Source organism: Epinephelus fuscoguttatus, linkage group LG2 (assembly GCF_011397635.1).
Source record: "Epinephelus fuscoguttatus linkage group LG2, E.fuscoguttatus.final_Chr_v1".
Classification (NCBI taxonomy): domain Eukaryota; kingdom Metazoa; phylum Chordata; class Actinopteri; order Perciformes; family Serranidae; genus Epinephelus; species Epinephelus fuscoguttatus.
In genome coordinates, this window is record NC_064753.1 from 52,120,582 (window position 1) to 52,138,266 (window position 17,685).

The 17,685-nt window shown below is 43.5% G+C and overlaps 2 protein-coding genes across 6 annotated transcripts in view; one reads left to right on the forward strand and one right to left on the reverse strand.

Moving 5' to 3' along the window:
- Nucleotides 1-17,685, reverse strand: part of LOC125900157 (uncharacterized) — a 251,790-nt gene that overhangs the window by 111,141 nt on the left and 122,964 nt on the right. The gene's annotated exons all lie outside the window — the stretch shown is intronic.
- Nucleotides 1-17,685, forward strand: part of vps13c (vacuolar protein sorting 13 homolog C) — a 124,632-nt gene that overhangs the window by 89,210 nt on the left and 17,737 nt on the right. For all 4 annotated transcript variants that reach the window (XM_049594805.1, XM_049594821.1, XM_049594799.1 and 1 more), the window contains 15 exons: nt 276-402; nt 978-1,213; nt 3,076-3,220; nt 3,350-3,490; nt 3,996-4,077; nt 4,711-4,780; nt 5,084-5,195; nt 5,274-5,387; nt 6,802-6,932; nt 7,115-7,196; nt 13,237-13,350; nt 14,111-14,186; nt 15,247-15,410; nt 15,493-15,538; nt 16,653-16,776. In XM_049594805.1, the coding sequence (XP_049450762.1) occupies nt 276-402; nt 978-1,213; nt 3,076-3,220; nt 3,350-3,490; nt 3,996-4,077; nt 4,711-4,780; nt 5,084-5,195; nt 5,274-5,387; nt 6,802-6,932; nt 7,115-7,196; nt 13,237-13,350; nt 14,111-14,186; nt 15,247-15,410; nt 15,493-15,538; nt 16,653-16,776 (1,764 nt within the window). The remainder of the gene's footprint in view (nt 1-275; nt 403-977; nt 1,214-3,075; nt 3,221-3,349; nt 3,491-3,995; nt 4,078-4,710; nt 4,781-5,083; nt 5,196-5,273; nt 5,388-6,801; nt 6,933-7,114; nt 7,197-13,236; nt 13,351-14,110; nt 14,187-15,246; nt 15,411-15,492; nt 15,539-16,652; nt 16,777-17,685) is intronic.

Consider the following 17,685-nt stretch of genomic DNA (forward strand, 5'->3'; position numbering starts at 1 on the left):
TAAAATAAATTGTACCAAAGAGAGCTGTGTCCGCATACTTGGTGTAAAGTCAAACACGTTCTCGGTGGATGTTGGCCTCCGCCATGGTTGTCCCTTGTCACCAATCCTATTTGTGACCTACATGGACAGGATTTCGATGTTATTGTTAAAGTCCAGCATCACAATTCAGAATCTGCCCGAGCGGACTTTTGGCGTCGCTCCATCTTCGGACCCTCACAGCTGATTTATGACAGTTTAATAAAAACCTAACGACCCTCTGTCTGTCTCCTCCTCAGCGGCTCGCAGGTGGTTCACCAGCTGAAACCCAATGAGGCTCGGCGGTTTGTGTGGGACGACCCGACAGGAAACCGAACACTCAGCTGGAGCTGCATGGAACACTGTGGAGAGCTGGATCTGCTGAAGGTCTGACACTAAAGGGTTAACTCTGTCCTTTATGCTAAGGTCACACTGATAATTATGATGTGTCCAGAATTTAAACTTATTTTCAGTTCGTATTTTCTTCTGATGATCCACAAAATTTAATTTAACTCCAGCAGAGAAGTTTCTGAATGTGTTGTCTCTTCTATGATATCAGCACAGACTGACAGGGCAAGAGCAGCATAAACTGATATTGAACAGTTAGCTAACATTAGCCCACAGAGCACCATAAGTGTCCCGGTGATAAAGCAGCGTTCTTTTTTATTTGATGATGTTTGTGAAACTTCAGTTGTGAATAAATCACGAGGGTCCTGAAACACGAGTGTGTAGCCTTCGTCAGGGAAATCACCACAGCAGAGACACTTTCACAGTATCAGGCAACACGTCACGTCTTTTTACATAAATGCCAGCGTTGACGACTACCTGTGATTTATCAAGGTCTGAAGGGTTGTCCCATTTCTGAGGGGTGAGGCGACACTCAGAACAGGGCGTGGGGTAAAAATAAGAAATGAGATTTAGCCTCAGAGTCTGAACGTCTGAACCTGTGGTCTCTGGTGCAGGATGAGGTGGGTCAGTTCTCCTACGACAGCCTGTCTCAGGTTCACTGGGTTTCCTTCCTGGACGGACGCCAGCGGGTGATGCTGTTCACCGAGGACGTTGCCGTGGTGACGAAGGCCCGGCAGGCTGAAGAGCTCGAACAGTTCCAACAGGAAGTGAAGGTGTCGCTGCAAAACCTCGGACTGTCACTGATCAACAACGCCAGCCGGCAAGAGATCTCTTACATTGGTATCACCAGGTAAACAAATCAGCAGGTAAACACATCACCAGGGCCCTTTTTCAGAGAGCAGGATCAACAAACTCTGAGCCTGATCCTGATCTCTGAGTTGACTGAGCCTGAGCTGAGAAACTCTGAGTTTTTGGTTCCAGAACAGCTGATCAGTATCAGTTCAATCAATTCTGAGTATGTTCAGCCAGAGGGGCGCATGTTCACGGCAAGCACTGAAAGACGTGCAGATAACAAAAAATAAATAAATTTCTTCCATCGGCTGCAGCTAAACATCGAGTGATGTGATGTCATGTGATGAGGTCATGTGTCAACATACAGAAACATGTTTCTATCTTAACAGTGTTCATATATTTGAATATAAGTTATTCAGCTGTCATGTGATGGAGCCCAAACACACTGGGCACAAACTCAACATCAAACACACAGATATTAAACAGACTGGTAAAAATTTTGTTTCTACTGACTTCATTCTGTCAATATTAGGCTGAGGTTCATTTAACTGCTGTGAAATGACTTCATGTAATCTCCTTCATTCTCACATGGAGCTATTATGGGATGTTGAGTCCCATCAGTGAGCCAGTTACACCGCAGAGTCTCTGAATATATGAAAAGTATTCATGAATCACTGCATCATGTATCCACGTAGATTCATTTCTCATCAACACTGACAAACCTGCAGTTCTTTTTTTAAACATTATTTTTGGGCTTTTGTTGCCTTTAATGTCAGGACAGCATAACGTTATGGGGAGAGAGGGAACGACATGTAGCACAGGACAGCAGGCTGGGTTTGAACCCGCGGCCGCTGCGTCTGATCACGGGGCGTCCGCTCCATCCACTGAGCCACCGATGCTCCGTGGTAATTACTTTAATAATGGACTGTGATTTATGTCCAGGGAAAACCACAACAAGGGTCCAAAGTCTTTTCAGAGCCAGAGACACTTTTCTTACGGGCCGACAAACCGCTGTCTCTCTGATGTGTTCAGTGTCTCTGATGTTATAAAGAAAAGAATCAAAGGACAATGCATAAAATGTGCTGTGATGATAATGTAAATCCAGGATGTGTAATATGTGATATATGTGGGTGGAACAGATTGTTAGATACATGTGTTTGTGTCATCATCTTACCCAAACATTGGAGTCTCTGCTCTCAAATAACGCAGCGCATCTATGCCAGTGAATCGACCATGGTGGATGAATGATTCAGTTGAATTCGACTCCAAGACGATCCTCACCCAGCTGTCAATTTGATTGAGACTGGCCAGTAGGAACGTGGCCCCGCCCATGACATTATTTTCGCAGCGAAAGCAAAATCCTGACACGAGAGCAAAGACTTAGGTTTTGAAAGAGAGAAGAAAAATGTTTTGAAAGAAATATTTTTTCTCTCAAAACTTTTTTTAGTCTCAAATATTATTATTTTTTGCCATCAGTGTGAAAACTTTTTCTCTCAATAGTTATTTTCTCTCAGTAGTTTTTTTCTCTCAATAGTTATTTTCTCTCAGTAGTTTTTTTCCTGTCATATCATTTATTTTCTCACATGTAATAAAGACACAAATCTAACTCCATAAGCCTCGGGCTGAGATGAAGCAAACCTGTGACTCAGCAGATTAGCTTCACAGAGCATGTTGCCATAGTAACTGACTCTGGGTTACACTGAACTGGCTTTGTGAAACAGAAAACTCAGAGTTTCAACTCAGGCTCAACAAACTCAGAGTTTCACTGATCCTGCTCTCTGAAATAGGGCCCAGGTAAACAAATCAGCAGGTGGTGCACAATAAGGTAGATTGGTATTTGTGTTTGTGCCACAGCTCAGGTGTGTTTGTGCCACAGCTCAGGTGTGTTTGTGTCACAGCTCAGGTGTGTTTGTGTCACAGCTCAGGTGTGGTTTGGGAGATGAAGCCAAAGAACCGGTGGAAGCCGTTCAGTCAGAAGAACATTAACCTGCTGGAGAAAACGTACCAGAGTCAGCTGAGCGGGAAGAACGAGGGGGGCTGGGTCAGACTGGAGACCAACCTGGAGGTCAGAGGTCAACACACACACACACACACACACACACACACACACCACCACACCACACACAACACACACACTTACACACAGACCTGTCCAATTTGCTGACTGAGAGTGTGTGATGTCACTGGTGGTCAGGTGAACCTCAGCGGAGCCAACATGATGATGCGTCAGCCATTTTCCTGCCCGGTCAGAAGGAACTTCCTGTCGGGGATCCAGGTGGAGTTCAAACAGTCGCTGCACCAGCGCAGCCTGAGGGCACAGCTGCACTGGCTGCAGGTACACACACCTGAACACACACACCTGGACAAACACACACCTGGACACACACACCTGGACACACACTGGGACGCACACACCTGAACAGGTGTGGGCGGGGCAGGGGGCGCTGTAACAGGTACAGGTAACACAGTAAAAACAGTAGTTTATTAAGGAACATGTTATTTTTGTTCTGTATGTTTAATTTTCACCTGAGCAGGTGATCTGCTGTATCCTCAGGACGTGTGTCGTTCACACCTGTGTCAGGACAGGTAGATCAATCAGAGGGTGTGGTCATAAATCTGATCTGATTCTCATCAGTGACATGAGTGTCGTTTTTAAAAAATATTGAGCTGCTTCCAGATGAGTTAATGAACAGTGTGGTGCGTTCATTGCCCTCTGATGGTGTGGTGTTGTTAATAAATCAAGAGAAATTTATTTGAATGGCGTCTGAACAGTCCGCTCTCTGAGCTCGTCACGTTTCTATTGTTCCTACATGTGTGACTGACGTGGTCTTTCCGTACAGGTGGATAACCAGTTGCCGGGGGCCATCTTTCCCATCGTCTTCCATCCTGTTCCTCCTCCCAAATCCATCGCTCTGGACTCAGGTGGGTCCTCCTTAACCTGTCCAGTGTGGACACTCAGAACATATGACCCTGAACACATCGTCAGCACCGTGTTAACACGACACAGACCCTGAACACATCATCAGCACCGTGTTAACACGACACAGACCCTGAACACATCATCAGCACCGTGTTAACACGACACAGACCCTGAACACATCATCAGCACCGTGTTAACACGACACAGACCCTGAACACATCATCAGCACCGTGTTAACACAACACAGACCCTGAACACATCATCAGCACCGTGTTAACACAACACAGACCCTGAACACATCATCAGCACCGTGTTAACACGACACAGACCCTGAACACATCATCAGCACCGTGTTAACACAACACAGACCCTGAACACATCATCAGCACCGTGTTAACAGACTCTGACTCAGTGATTCACATTTACATCCATAAATGTTGAGGAACAAACAGGAAGTGACGAATATCAGCTATAACACACATGAAAGTATTTAATGATTCATACAGTAGATGAACTGACGGATCATCATCATCATCATCATCATCAGGGTTCACAGAACATGTTTAATTATATGAGATATTTATGTTTGATCTGTTGTGATGAGCTGACACTAACTTCAATCTTCGACTCCAAAGAACCAAAGCCGTTTATCGACGTGTCCATCATCACCAGATTCAACCAGCACAGCAATGTGATGCAGTTCAAGTGAGTCCTGACCTTTCTCCCCTCCTGACCTTCCCCTCATCTTGACCTTCCTCTCCTCCTGATCTCCCTCCCCTCCTGACCTTCCCCTGGTCTTGACCTACCTCTTCTCCTGTTCTTCCCCTTGTCCTGACCTTCCCCTCGTCCCAACCTTCCTGTCCTCCTGACTTTCCCCTCGTCCTGACCTTCCTCTGCTCCTGACCTTCCTCTTGTCCTGACAGATCTCCCCTTTTGACCTGAGTATGACCTCTGTTACGATGCTGTATGTGCCATGTGACTGATTGCCGGTGTTCGTGTGTACTTCAGGTACTTCATGGCTCTGGTTCAGGAGATGGCGGTGAAGATTGATCAGGGTTTCCTGGGAGCCATCTTGGCTTTGTTCACACCTGCTACTGATCCTCAGGCCGACAGACAGAAGGTAGGGCGATGCTGCAAGTTTAACTCTGCTAACCCTTCTGCACACATAGGGTTAATGTCCACCATGTTTGTGTTTCAGTCTCAGCTGCTAGAGAGAGATCTGCAGCTGCTGCAGACGGAGCTGATGGAGGCGTCGCTCACCGATACGTCAGGACTCAGCTTCTTCGAACATTTCCACATCTCACCCATCAAGGTGACAAGATGTTCAGTGTTCACACTTCTCCTGTAAATCTTATAACTGTTCCCTCACTGTCCAACCTGTCAGAGTTTTTTAGTTTTCGTTTATACCCCGACCACTGAACTCAACCCTGAACTGAGATGACTACCTATATCGATTATTGATATATTTTATATCTCAGCTCCATCTCAGTTTTTATATTTTATATTTCAGCTCCATCTCAGTCTGTCAGTTTTTATATTTTATATCTCAGCTCCATCTCAGTCTGTCTCTGTTTTTATATTTCATATCTCAGCTCCATCTCAGTCTGTCAGTTTTTATATTTTATATCTCAGCTCCATCTCAGTCTGTCTCTGTTTTTATATTTCATATCTCAGCTCCATCTCAGTCTGTCTCTGTTTTTATATTTCATATCTCAGCTCCATCTCAGTTTTTATATTTTATATCTCAGCTCCATCTCAGTCTGTCTCTGTTTTTATAGTTTACATCTCAGCTCCATCTCAGTTTTTATATTTTATATCTCAGCTCCATCTCAGTCTGTCTCTGTTTTTATAGTTTACATCTCAGCTCCATCTCAGTTTTTATATTTTATATCTCAGCTCCATCTCAGTCTGTCTCTGTTTTTATACTTCATATCTCAGCTCCATCTCAGTCTGTCTCTGTTTTTATATTTCATATCTCAGCTCCATCTCAGTCTGTCTCTGTTTTTATAGTTTACATCTCAGCTCCATCTCAGTTTTTATATTTTATATCTCAGCTCCATCTCAGTCTGTCTCTGTTTTTATATTTCATATCTCAGCTCCATCTCAGTCTGTCTCTGTTTTTATATTTCATATCTCAGCTCCATCTCAGTCTGTCAGTTTTTATATTTTATATCTCAGCTCCATCTCAGTCTGTCTCTGTTTTTATACTTCATATCTCAGCTCCATCTCAGTCTGTCTCTGTTTTTATATTTCATATCTCAGCTCCATCTCAGTCTGTCTCTGTTTTTATATTTCATATCTCAGCTCCATCTCAGTTTTTATATTTTATATCTCAGCTCCATCTCAGTCTGTCTCTGTTTTTATAGTTTACATCTCAGCTCCATCTCAGTTTTTATATTTTATATCTCAGCTCCATCTCAGTCTGTCTCTGTTTTTATAGTTTACATCTCAGCTCCATCTCAGTTTTTATATTTTATATCTCAGCTCCATCTCAGTCTGTCTCTGTTTTTATATTTCCTATCTCAGCTCCATCTCAGTCTGTCTCTGTTTTTATATTTCATATCTCAGCTCCATCTCAGTCTGTCTCTGTTTTTATAGTTTACATCTCAGCTCCATCTCAGTTTTTATATTTTATATCTCAGCTCCATCTCAGTCTGTCTCTGTTTTTATATTTCATATCTCAGCTCCATCTCAGTCTGTCTCTGTTTTTATATTTTATATCTCAGCTCCATCTCAGTCTGTCTCTGGGCTCCGGTGGTGAGGACTCGGCTCAAGAGCCAGCAGCGATGCAGTCTCTGAACCTGTTGCTGAAAAGTATCGGAGCGACGCTGACCGACGTTGACGACCTCATCTTTAAGTGAGACAATTGTTCCTGCTCTCAGTGTTGTGCTTGTGCTGCTTTGTTGTCACTTTAATGCAACATGAGATAGATCAGATCTCAGTTTGAACTCAGCAGCGACAGGAAGAGGAAACATTTGTGTTTTTACTTTAGTGATGTTGTGTTCAGTGTCTGTTTCCTGTCTGTGATGTTTCCGTCAGACTGGCCTTCTTTGAGGTGAAGTACCAGTTTTACCGCAGAGAGAAGCTGATGTGGGCAGTGGTCCGACACTACACTGAACAGGTAATGTCCAGGTCATCATGTCATCATCACCCTCATCCATTCATCCACTGTCTGTGTATCTGCACACAACATTCACCTCAGGAGGTTTATGTCAGAGATTTAGGACATTCTGAGCTGTGATGACAAAACCAATATAAAATATGTAGCTATGTAATGTGTTTTAAATCATGACTTTGTTCACTGATATCAGTCGTCAAAAATAATCTTTATTTTTTATTGAAAAAACATCTGATCAGATCATTTGTCATCATATTCCTAACCGTTCAGTTTCTGTGCTCGGACTCCGTCTGTCAGAATGGACAGGAAAAACAACATTTTATCAACAATTATTCATTCATCTTCTAACCGCTTCATCCTCTTGAGGGTCGCGGGGGGGCTGGAGCCTATCCCAGCTGACACTGGGTGAGAGGCAGGGTTCACCCTGGACAGGTCGCCAGACTATCGCAGGGCTGACACATAGAGACAGACAACCATTCACACTCACATTCACACCTATGGACAATTTAGAGTCACCAATTAACCTGCATGTCTTTGGACTGTGGGAGGAAGCCGGAGCACCCGGAGAGAACCCACGCTGACACAGGGAGAACATGCAAACTCCGCACAGAAGGGCTCCCACGCCCGGGATCGAACCGGCAACCCTCTTGCTGTGAGGCGAGAGTGCTAACCACACCACCGTGCCGCCCATCAACAATTATCCTAACCAAAAATTAGGTCAATTATTATTATTATTAAAATGATTTATGACTGTCTATAGAATAGAAATCCTCTATCACTACATATACAGTACAGGCCAAAAGTTTGGACACACCTTCTCATTCAATGCGTTTTCTTTATTTTCATGACTATTTACATTGTAGATTCTCACTGAAGGCATCAAAACTATGAATGAACACATGTGGAGTTATGTACTTAACAAAAAAGGTGAAATAACTGAAAACATGTTTTATATTCTAGTTTCTTCAAAATAGCCACCCTTTGCTCTGATTACTGCTTTGCACACTCTTGGCATTCTCTCCATGAGCTTCAAGAGGTAGTCACCTGAAATGGTTTCCACTTCACAGGTGTGCCTTATCAGGGTTAATTAGTGGAATTTCTTGCTTTATCAATGGGGTTGGGACCATCAGTTGTGTTGGGCAGAAGTCAGGTTAATACACAGCCGACAGCCCTATTGGACAACTGTTAAAATTCATATTATGGCAAGAACCAATCAGCTAACTAAAGAAAAACGAGTGGCCATCATTACTTTAAGAAATGAAGGTCAGTCAGTCCGGAAAATTGCAAAAACTTTAAACGTGTCCCCAAGTGGAGTCGCAAAAACCATCAAGCGCTACAACGAAACTGGCACACATGAGGACCGACCCAGGAAAGGAAGACCAAGAGTCACCTCTGCTTCTGAGGATAAGTTCATCCGAGTCACCAGCCTCAGAAATCGCAAGTTAACAGCAGCTCAGATCAGAGACCAGATGAATGCCACACAGAGTTCTAGCAGCAGACCCATCTCTAGAACAACTGTTAAGAGGAGACTGCGCCAATCAGGCCTTCATGGTCAAATAGCTGCTAGGAAACCACTGCTAAGGAGAGGCAACAAGCAGAAGAGATTTGTTTGGGCCAAGAAACACAAAGAATGGACATTAGACCAGTGGAAATCTGTGCTTTGGTCTGATGAGTCCAAATTTGAGATCATTGGTTCCAACCGCCGTGTCTTTGTGAGACGCAGAAAAGGTGAACGGATGGATTCCACATGCCTGGTTCCCACTGTGAAGCATGGAGGAGGAGGTGTGATGGTGTGGGGGTGTTTTGCTGGTGACACTGTTGGGGATTTATTCAAAATTGAAGGCACACTGAACCAGCATGGCTACCACAGCATCCTGCAGCGACATGCCATCCCATCCGGTTTGCGTTTAGTTGGACGATCATTTATTTTTCAACAGGACAATGACCCCAAACACACCTCCAGGCTGTGTAAGGGCTATTTGACCAAGAAGGAGAGTGATGGAGTGCTGCGGCAGATGACCTGGCCTCCACAGTCACCGGACCTGAACCCAATCGAGACGGTTTGGGGTGAGCTGGTCCGCAGAGTGAAGGCAAAGGGGCCAACAAGTGCTAAACACCTCTGGGAACTCCTTCAAGACTGTTGGAAAACCATTTCAGGTGACTACCTCTTGAAGCTCATGGAGAGAATGCCAAGAGTGTGCAAAGCAGTAATCAGAGCAAAGGGTGGCTATTTTGAAGAAACTAGAATATAAAACATGTTTTCAGTTATTTCACCTTTTTTTGTTAAGTACATAACTCCACATGTGTTCATTCATAGTTTTGATGCCTTCAGTGAGAATCTACAATGTAAATAGTCATGAAAATAAAGAAAACGCATTGAATGAGAAGGTGTGTCCAAACTTTTGGCCTGTACTGTATATATATATATATATTAATATACATTTGCTTGTTTGGAACACAGCTAGGTTGTGAATGGGTTAATGTGGATCGTCTCGGCGTGTTTCTGCATTTAAAATAAAAAAAACATGGATGTGGTTTTTGGATTTATTTGCAGGTTTGTTTTGTTATTTCTGTTCTGAATCTTTTATAATTTCCTTTTCTCCATTTTTCTTCCATCTGTTTTTTTTTCTGTCTAAAGGCAGTTTGTATGTTTCTTCAGTAATTGTCGGTTCTTTAACTCGTGCTCTTCCAGTTTTTTATTTGCTTTGAACAGATTTTTAACAAAACATCTGTCGATCCAGAGACGTTACCCAGCAAGCATTTTTTGTTTTAAAAAATGTCTAATAGCCGTCTACATGAAGACCTGACGGCTAAATCACGGCTGAATTTGGGCTGTCAGTGAAAATTTGGTAGACGTCTAAATATAGCCAAAGTGTGTCATCAATTATACGGCTATGTAGAGACCATGTCCAAAAAATGGAGATAAACATATTTTAATTACTGTTGACTCTCCATACGTGATTGAATATCATACCGCACGCCATCTGCAATGGCGAAAATGACATTTAATCAATTTCAAAATTAAATCAGCTAGATTTGGGTTACATGTAGCTAGACTAAATCGGAGCTAAATATAGCCAATATGTTTAAATCACGACTATTGCTTGCTGGGTACAGAGACGAGAACGGGAAGAAAACTCATTTTATAAGCATGTCCAGAGAATGTGTTTGACTTCTATAGGAAATAATCTGCACTTATTTCTCTGTAAATTCAGTTCAGTTTGAGGAGGATTGACGGGAGCTGTCCCACATTCAGAAGACCCGAATGTCTTGTTCTCATAAAGGTTCTCAAATATTCAGACACCTGGACAAGATCGTGTTTTAGAACAGCAGAACCCTGAACTGTTTATATTCACCAGGCCGATCAGAGACCATCTGTCTGAAACGTCCTGAAAACAAAGTGATACATTTATAAAGTAGAAAGTCAGAGAGCTGTCAGGGAGGAGTTTTATTTAGACAAAATATTACAATGTCATCTGCGTAGAGGGAAATGACATCATCACCCTCCCTCGCCCTGTTCCCTAAGATGGAGGGGTGTTGTGTGAAGAGTTGGTGCAGAGACAATAAGGGACAGTCTGGACGGGTGTCCTGGTACGAGGGGAGAGGACGATGTATCACAGGGTTTAAATTCTCAGTATATGTTATTTTTTTTATGATGCTGTAAAAAGGAAGAACGACTCTGTGTTTGTTCAGTGAATCAGCTCAGACATTAATGGACTCTGTGTTTATCACAGAATGAAGGAGTGCCTGATGAACTGATGATTTTAATGAATCCTTTTAAACGACAGCAGGTTCGGCCTCCTGCAACCCGACGTTGAAAACCTTCGTTAATATGTTCTGATGAAAAGAGTCCAATCATCTGGGCGACCCATACAGTTTTAATAAAACTACCACCGCAGCTCAGGACAAGAACTGATCTTTAATTAAATAATAAAACATGTCTAAGCAAGGCTTCATTCATTCATTCATTCATTCATTCATTCACTTATCAAGTCCGACAGCACCGTCAGACTTCTCTTAAATCCATGATTCTTCTTGGTGTCTTCAGGAGGTGGTTCTGTCTGTCGTCAGTCTGAACTTGTGATGAAAGTCTGTTGAATGTCCGATGAACATGTGATGAATGTGTGATTAAAGTCTGATGAATGTCTGATGAACGTGTGCTGAAAATCTGTTGAATGTCTGATGAATGTGATGAACGTGTGATGGATATGTGATGAAAGTCTGTTGAATGTCTGATGAATGTGATGAAAGTGTGATAGATATGTGATGAAAGTCTGTTGAATGTCTGAACGTGTGATGAATGTGTGATGAAGGTGCAATGAATGTTTGATTGTGTGATGAACGTGTTATGGTGTGATGAATGTGTGATGGTGTGATGAACATGTGATGAATGTGTAATGAAGGTGCGATGAATGTTTGAATGTGTGATGAACGTGTTATGGTGTGATGAATGTGTGATGAACGTGTGAGGTATGTATGGTGAACATGTGATGAGACCAGTGAGCAGTGATAACTAACATGTCTTTGGGGTCATCAGGTGGGAACCTCCTTTCACCAGTGTTTCATCTAGTTGGTCCCACGACACCTCCAGGAGGCTAGACAGTGATCTCTGGCGTCCCAGAGACACTCCCCTAATGCCAGGTCTCACTGCTCCCCACACCAACCCAATAACCTCCTTTACCTTACTTACACATGGCTTTCTCAGCCCAAACAGCACTGCCACCTTCAACAAACCCAGGCTCCGTACATGCGAGCTCCAGGTAGAGACAGTGCTGATACTACCTTTCCTAGCACATTCACCATACTCTATTTCACACACTACATAGCATAACTACAATATAAGCTAAAGTTAAAGGAGATAGATAAACTCACAGGATCAGCAAACACACTCACCTTGCCACATGGCCTCAAATAAAAGGGATTCAAATAGGCCACTCCCACACTTAAATAACCGTCCTCTTCCTGGATTTCCTCCTGAGAGGAAGTGGATCTCTCCACCTGATCTCAAGGAGTTATGTACCCTGTTTAGTAGTTCCCCCTGCTGGTCCCCAACTGACATTATTTCTTTGCTTCCAGATCCACTGGCTACACCTAACTGCTTCATCTGACATTTCCCTCACTGTCTTCCTCAAACTCTGTCCCGGCACTCCGAGTTCCCCCAGGAGCGAGACAGCTGATCTTGCTATGAATCCCCTACACCCCACTTACACTGGACAAATCCTAGTCTTCCAGCCTCGCTGCTCAGCTTCTGCTCCTAAGTCTGCATATCTAAGCTTTTTTCTTTCATAGGCTTCTTCCACTGAGTCTTCCCAAGGAACTGTCAGCTCAATGAAATAAACTATCTGTTGACTCACTGACCACAACACTAAGTCAGGCCTCTGCTTGGTACAAACTATTTCCTGGGGAACAACAAGCTTTCCCCCTAAATCTACTTGCATTTCCCAATCACAAGCACCTTCTAGGCGGCCACACCCTTGCCTCCTCACTAACTTATCTCGTCTGTGTTTCTCTCCCTCACGGACAAACTGAATTACTAAACTCCTATCCTTAACACCTTCTGAATTCACCTGTCATCGTTTCCCTTCGATGCCTGCAGCTAAACATTTCAACACCTGGTTATGTCGCCATGTATATCGGCCTTGTGACAAGCTAACTTTGCAGCCTGACAAAATATGCTTTAAGGTTGCCACTACCTTTGCACCCCTTAGTATCTCTTCCTGTCTACGTATCTGTTCCACAACCAGCTTTCTTTTATCTTTGAGACCTGCTTTATTCCATACCGGTTTGCCTGAGCCAAGCCCCAGGCCTCCCCGGCCAAACTGAACATTACCTACAATCTCTGCATGCCTAAGAGCTGCCTCTGCCTCCTGAACTGCTGATCTTGGGTTCCACTTCCTCCCCTTGGTTGGATTTGGAACCACACCCCTAACTACCACGTCCTTACGTGTGATGAATGTCTGATGAACGTGTAATGAATGTGTGATGAAAGTGTGATGAATGTGTGATGAAGGCACAGACTGAGGCTGTGATTTTGTTCCTGCAGTTCCTGAAGCAGATGTACGTTCTGGTTCTGGGTCTGGACGTCCTGGGAAACCCATTTGGACTGATCCGAGGTCTGTCTGAGGGAGTCGAGGCCTTCTTCTACGAACCTTTCCAGGTAACACACACAGACTTACACACGCACACAGACACACGCACACAGAGACACACACACACACTGTCCGTGATAAGTGAGAAAAGTTAATGTTACGGTATCCTCTGCTGTGATGACTGATCATCGACATCTCAACCGTCCACAATCAGAAGTTCAAGTAAACTCTTTACTCTCTCAAGTAAAAACTCTTTTGAACGTTGTCGGTAAAAACATTTTAGTTTGATGTGAAACAGACGTGAAGAAGCTTCATATGACGTCATCGTCAAGTACAACTGAGTCTGTTTCCTCTGATCTAACTATGATGTCAGCTAAAAATCAAACTGACTGATCAATAATTTAATTCAAACTCTAAAATTAAAACTAGGTCTTTAACGTGTTTTTAAATCATCTGCTTTGTGTCGGCAGCAGATTTATAATGATATTAAATGTTCCTGAGGTTTCTACCGTTTAATTCCTGTTAAAGGGTTTTTTGGGGAGTTTTTCCTGATCAGCTGTGAGGGTCATAAGGACAGAGGGATGTCGTATGCTGTAAAGCCCTGTGAGGCAAATTGTGATTTGTGATAGTGGGCTTTATAAATAAAATTGATTGATTGATTGATTGATCGATTGATGTCACGATCATCGTCTCAGAAACGACAGTTCGTACCACAGTTTACTTTGAAACAGTTTCCTGCTGTGGCCCTCATTGGCAGGGTGCTGTGTCGATGATGAACGGGACGTGTGCGGTCTGGTTTTAACCCTTGCACTGCTGTGTGTTCATCAGGGAGCTGTTCAGGGTCCCGAGGAGTTTGCTGAAGGTTTTGTGATCGGAGTCCGCAGCCTGCTGGGTCACACTGTCGGTAAGAAAATCTCTTCACTTTCTGTTTGTTCAGTCACATGACAACATTCAGAGAGACGCTGTCTGTGATTCACATGTTAATGAACTGAATATGATCATATGTCAAGTTTGTCTGTCATTGATTGGTCACTCTGGCTCACCTAAATATTTGCACCTGAACTCAGATTTTATTTTCAGTTAAAAACATTTGTGTCATCATCAGTAAAATAAGATGATACAGAACAAACACTGACGCACCTGCTTCGTTTTTAGCCATCTAAAATAATCAATATCAGACGTGTTTTATTTAGAATATTTTCACAGCTTCACGCCGCCATCACACAGGAAGTGAGCTCAGACCTGCCACACTCCATCAACACAAACATTTTCTGTAGCAGAACACAGAGTCAGTGGTTCACAGCTCCATCAGTCGGTGTGTGAGGTGATGGAGGGGATATTCAAACACGGCAAATACTGATGAAGATTATTTTTTTAGGTGTCTAAAATAAATTTAGCTGCGGCTTCGTTCAGTTTGTTGACGACAGATTTATCAAAGAACAAAGTGATGCAGAACCTGAAACAGTCACAGCACAAACATGTGATCGGTCGGACCCGTCAACTTGGACAAGACTGTTGTTGTGATGTCATAGTGACTGGGTCGACCGATCTAACAGCTAACCAATTTAATGTGGTGAGTGGACGTGTCTCTGATGTCGTTTATCAATGAGCAGATTTATCTCTGGCACGCTGCTTCATTCGGACTTTAACCAACAAACTGTCAAAGAGATGTGACGAACCCTCAGTGTGTCTCCAAAGGGAGCTGTGAGATGTCTCATAAATGTCCTTGGTGTCAGTTGAAGACTACAGGTTTGAGGTGTGGAGATTAAAAAGACGTCTCTGCTGCAGAGACATCAGCTGCTAACACAGCCAGCTGTCAGAGGTGGAGGTGCACTGTAATGTATGCGGTGGTGATGAAGAAGAAGAGCGTAGGAATAAAAGGAGGAAATGAATGTGTAACCATGACGGAGTTACAGGAGTGAGACGGACCAATGGGACTGTGTTGTCCTCCTGTCCTCCTGCAGGTGGCGCTGCAGGTATGGTGTCCAGGATCACAGGCTCAGTGGGTAAAGGTCTGGCTGCCATCACCATGGATAAAGAGTACCAACAGAAACGACGGGAGGAGATGAACCGACCACCCAAAGACTTTGGAGAGAGTCTGGCTAAAGGAGGGAAAGGGCTGTTGAAGGTCAGCTTGCACTCACCTGTCTGAACACCTGAACACACCTGAACAGCTGATCTCAGGTCAGTAACACTCTGTGTCTCTGCAGGGAGTCATGGGCGGAGTCACAGGCATCGTCACCAAACCTGTGGAGGGTAAGGCTTCCTCCTTTTCTTCTGCCATATAACTCGTAATACTGATTATGTCATCATTCCTGAGCACACATTCATGAACGTAACTCGATCGACGGTGTAACTAAACCCGATGATGTCATAACCTTCTCTCAGCTGGGTCTAAACCATCTGTGATGTCATCATGTAAAAAAGACAGAGTTCAGATTTTCTCTAAAAATTCAACTCCCTGTTATAACTGAGCAAAACTGATGGAAAAAACATGGCCGCCATCAGCCAATAAAATGGCCAAACTCATTAACAAATTTTTTTAATCATCATAAACGTTGGTTATATTTTCAGAACGAGACTGTGAAGATGCAGACCTACAGGGGGTGCCAAAAATCTGTTCCTTAAAAACCAGCGGTCAGAATTTCACTAGATGTGGTGTGCGTGCTCCGGAGCAAAGTTTTAACCGAAATCTAAAGGGCCATATGGAAGTGGACGTGGCCAATTTAACTTGAACTCATAGTCATCACAAGTTGTAATGAGACATTAAATTATCAGTAAAAATGTTGTTACAGTTTCATTCAGGACATTTCATCGTGTTATTGGTCGGGTTATGACATCATTGGGTTTTATGACATCATTGGGTTTTTATGATATCATTGGGTGCTTCACATTGTCATGGCAGAGATAGTTCACAGATCGTCAGGTAGTTTTAATAATTAATGTCTTTGAATGCAGTGATGAAACTGGTGATCAGACGCTGGTTTGATGTTTCATCTTTTGCTCGTTTCCTTTTGTTATTAAACAGATTTTTTTTTTTTTACAGTTATTTATGTATTTGGTTTTTTTTTTGGTCGTATATAAAACTGCATAAAATGCAGGTATAATGAAGATAAATAAAAAATAAAAATGTCAGCAGAGGCAAAGAAGCTGGGAAATACGACATCGTGGATCAAAGGTGTCGTTAGAGGACAGATTATAAGAACAACAGGAAGTTTAAATTATGTGTTCTATTGAACTTGGATCAGCATAAAAATTACAGTAAACAATTGCTTTATATTTCTTCTCAGTTTTTAATCCGACTCTGCCGTTTGAGTTTTTACAGTTCAGGCTTGCAGCAGAACTTCACACGTGATGTTTGTGTCTGCAGGGGCGAAGAAGGAGGGAGCAGCAGGGTTCTTTAAGGGAATCGGGAAAGGTTTGGTGGGCGTGGTGGCGAGGCCAACAGGCGGCATCGTGGACATGGCCAGCAGCACCTTCCAGGGCATCCAGAGGTACGGCGCAGGTCACCTGACCTCCTGGCAAGCTTTCTGAGGTCGTTCCTTTACTGTTAAAGATGTTCTGTGTTGTCTGTCTGTCTGTCTGTGTGCGTCACAACATATCTGCTGTCTCCTCGTTCTTCTTCTTCTCTGCTCACTAATTTTCACGTTCTGTTTTTTCTGTCTGGTGTCGTCGGAGTTTTGTTCTTTCTTTTCTCGTGGCTTTGGTGTGTGAGTATTTCTCATGAAACACGTTAAAGCTGATCTCCTTCGTCAGTGCTCATGTTCAATCTGTTGGTTCTGTCAGAGAACCGCAGAATGTCAGGACCGCCGCAGTAGTGCCTCGTTAACCTCAGAGGAAATGAGCGACCTGAAGGAGACAAGCTTTGCGTGTGCACGCATTGTGTGTTTGTGCATGTTGTTGTCATCCTGCAGCAGACGGACGGTAAGTCACTGCATCGTGTCAAAAAAACAACCTAATCCATCATGATTCATGTTCATATCTTTCATCACTCCGAAACTGCTCGTAGCCCCGCCCTCTATAAGTCCCGCCCCTTCAGCTTGCTGCAGCATCATGAGTCAAGAGGCCAGGCCCCTGAGGAGAGTCACCTGACACTCAGGTTAAATCCTAACAGACAAAGTTTACAGTCCACCCACATCCTTCGTCTGAAGACTCTTGAACTGAAACCGAGATGAGCAGCTGGAGTGGTCGATACTGACACGCTGACCCTGCCTCCATCAAATTCCGCCTCCATCAAACATTCATACACAGATGCTCAGATGCATTGGTGTTGCTAAGATTTGGAGGTGGAGTCAGTTACCCAGAAATCCTTGCTCTGTGCCAGTCCACAGGGATGTTGCTCTCTCCTCAGGGATTGGCTGACTGAATGGTCACATGACTCTGCCTGAATTTGGTAACTTCCT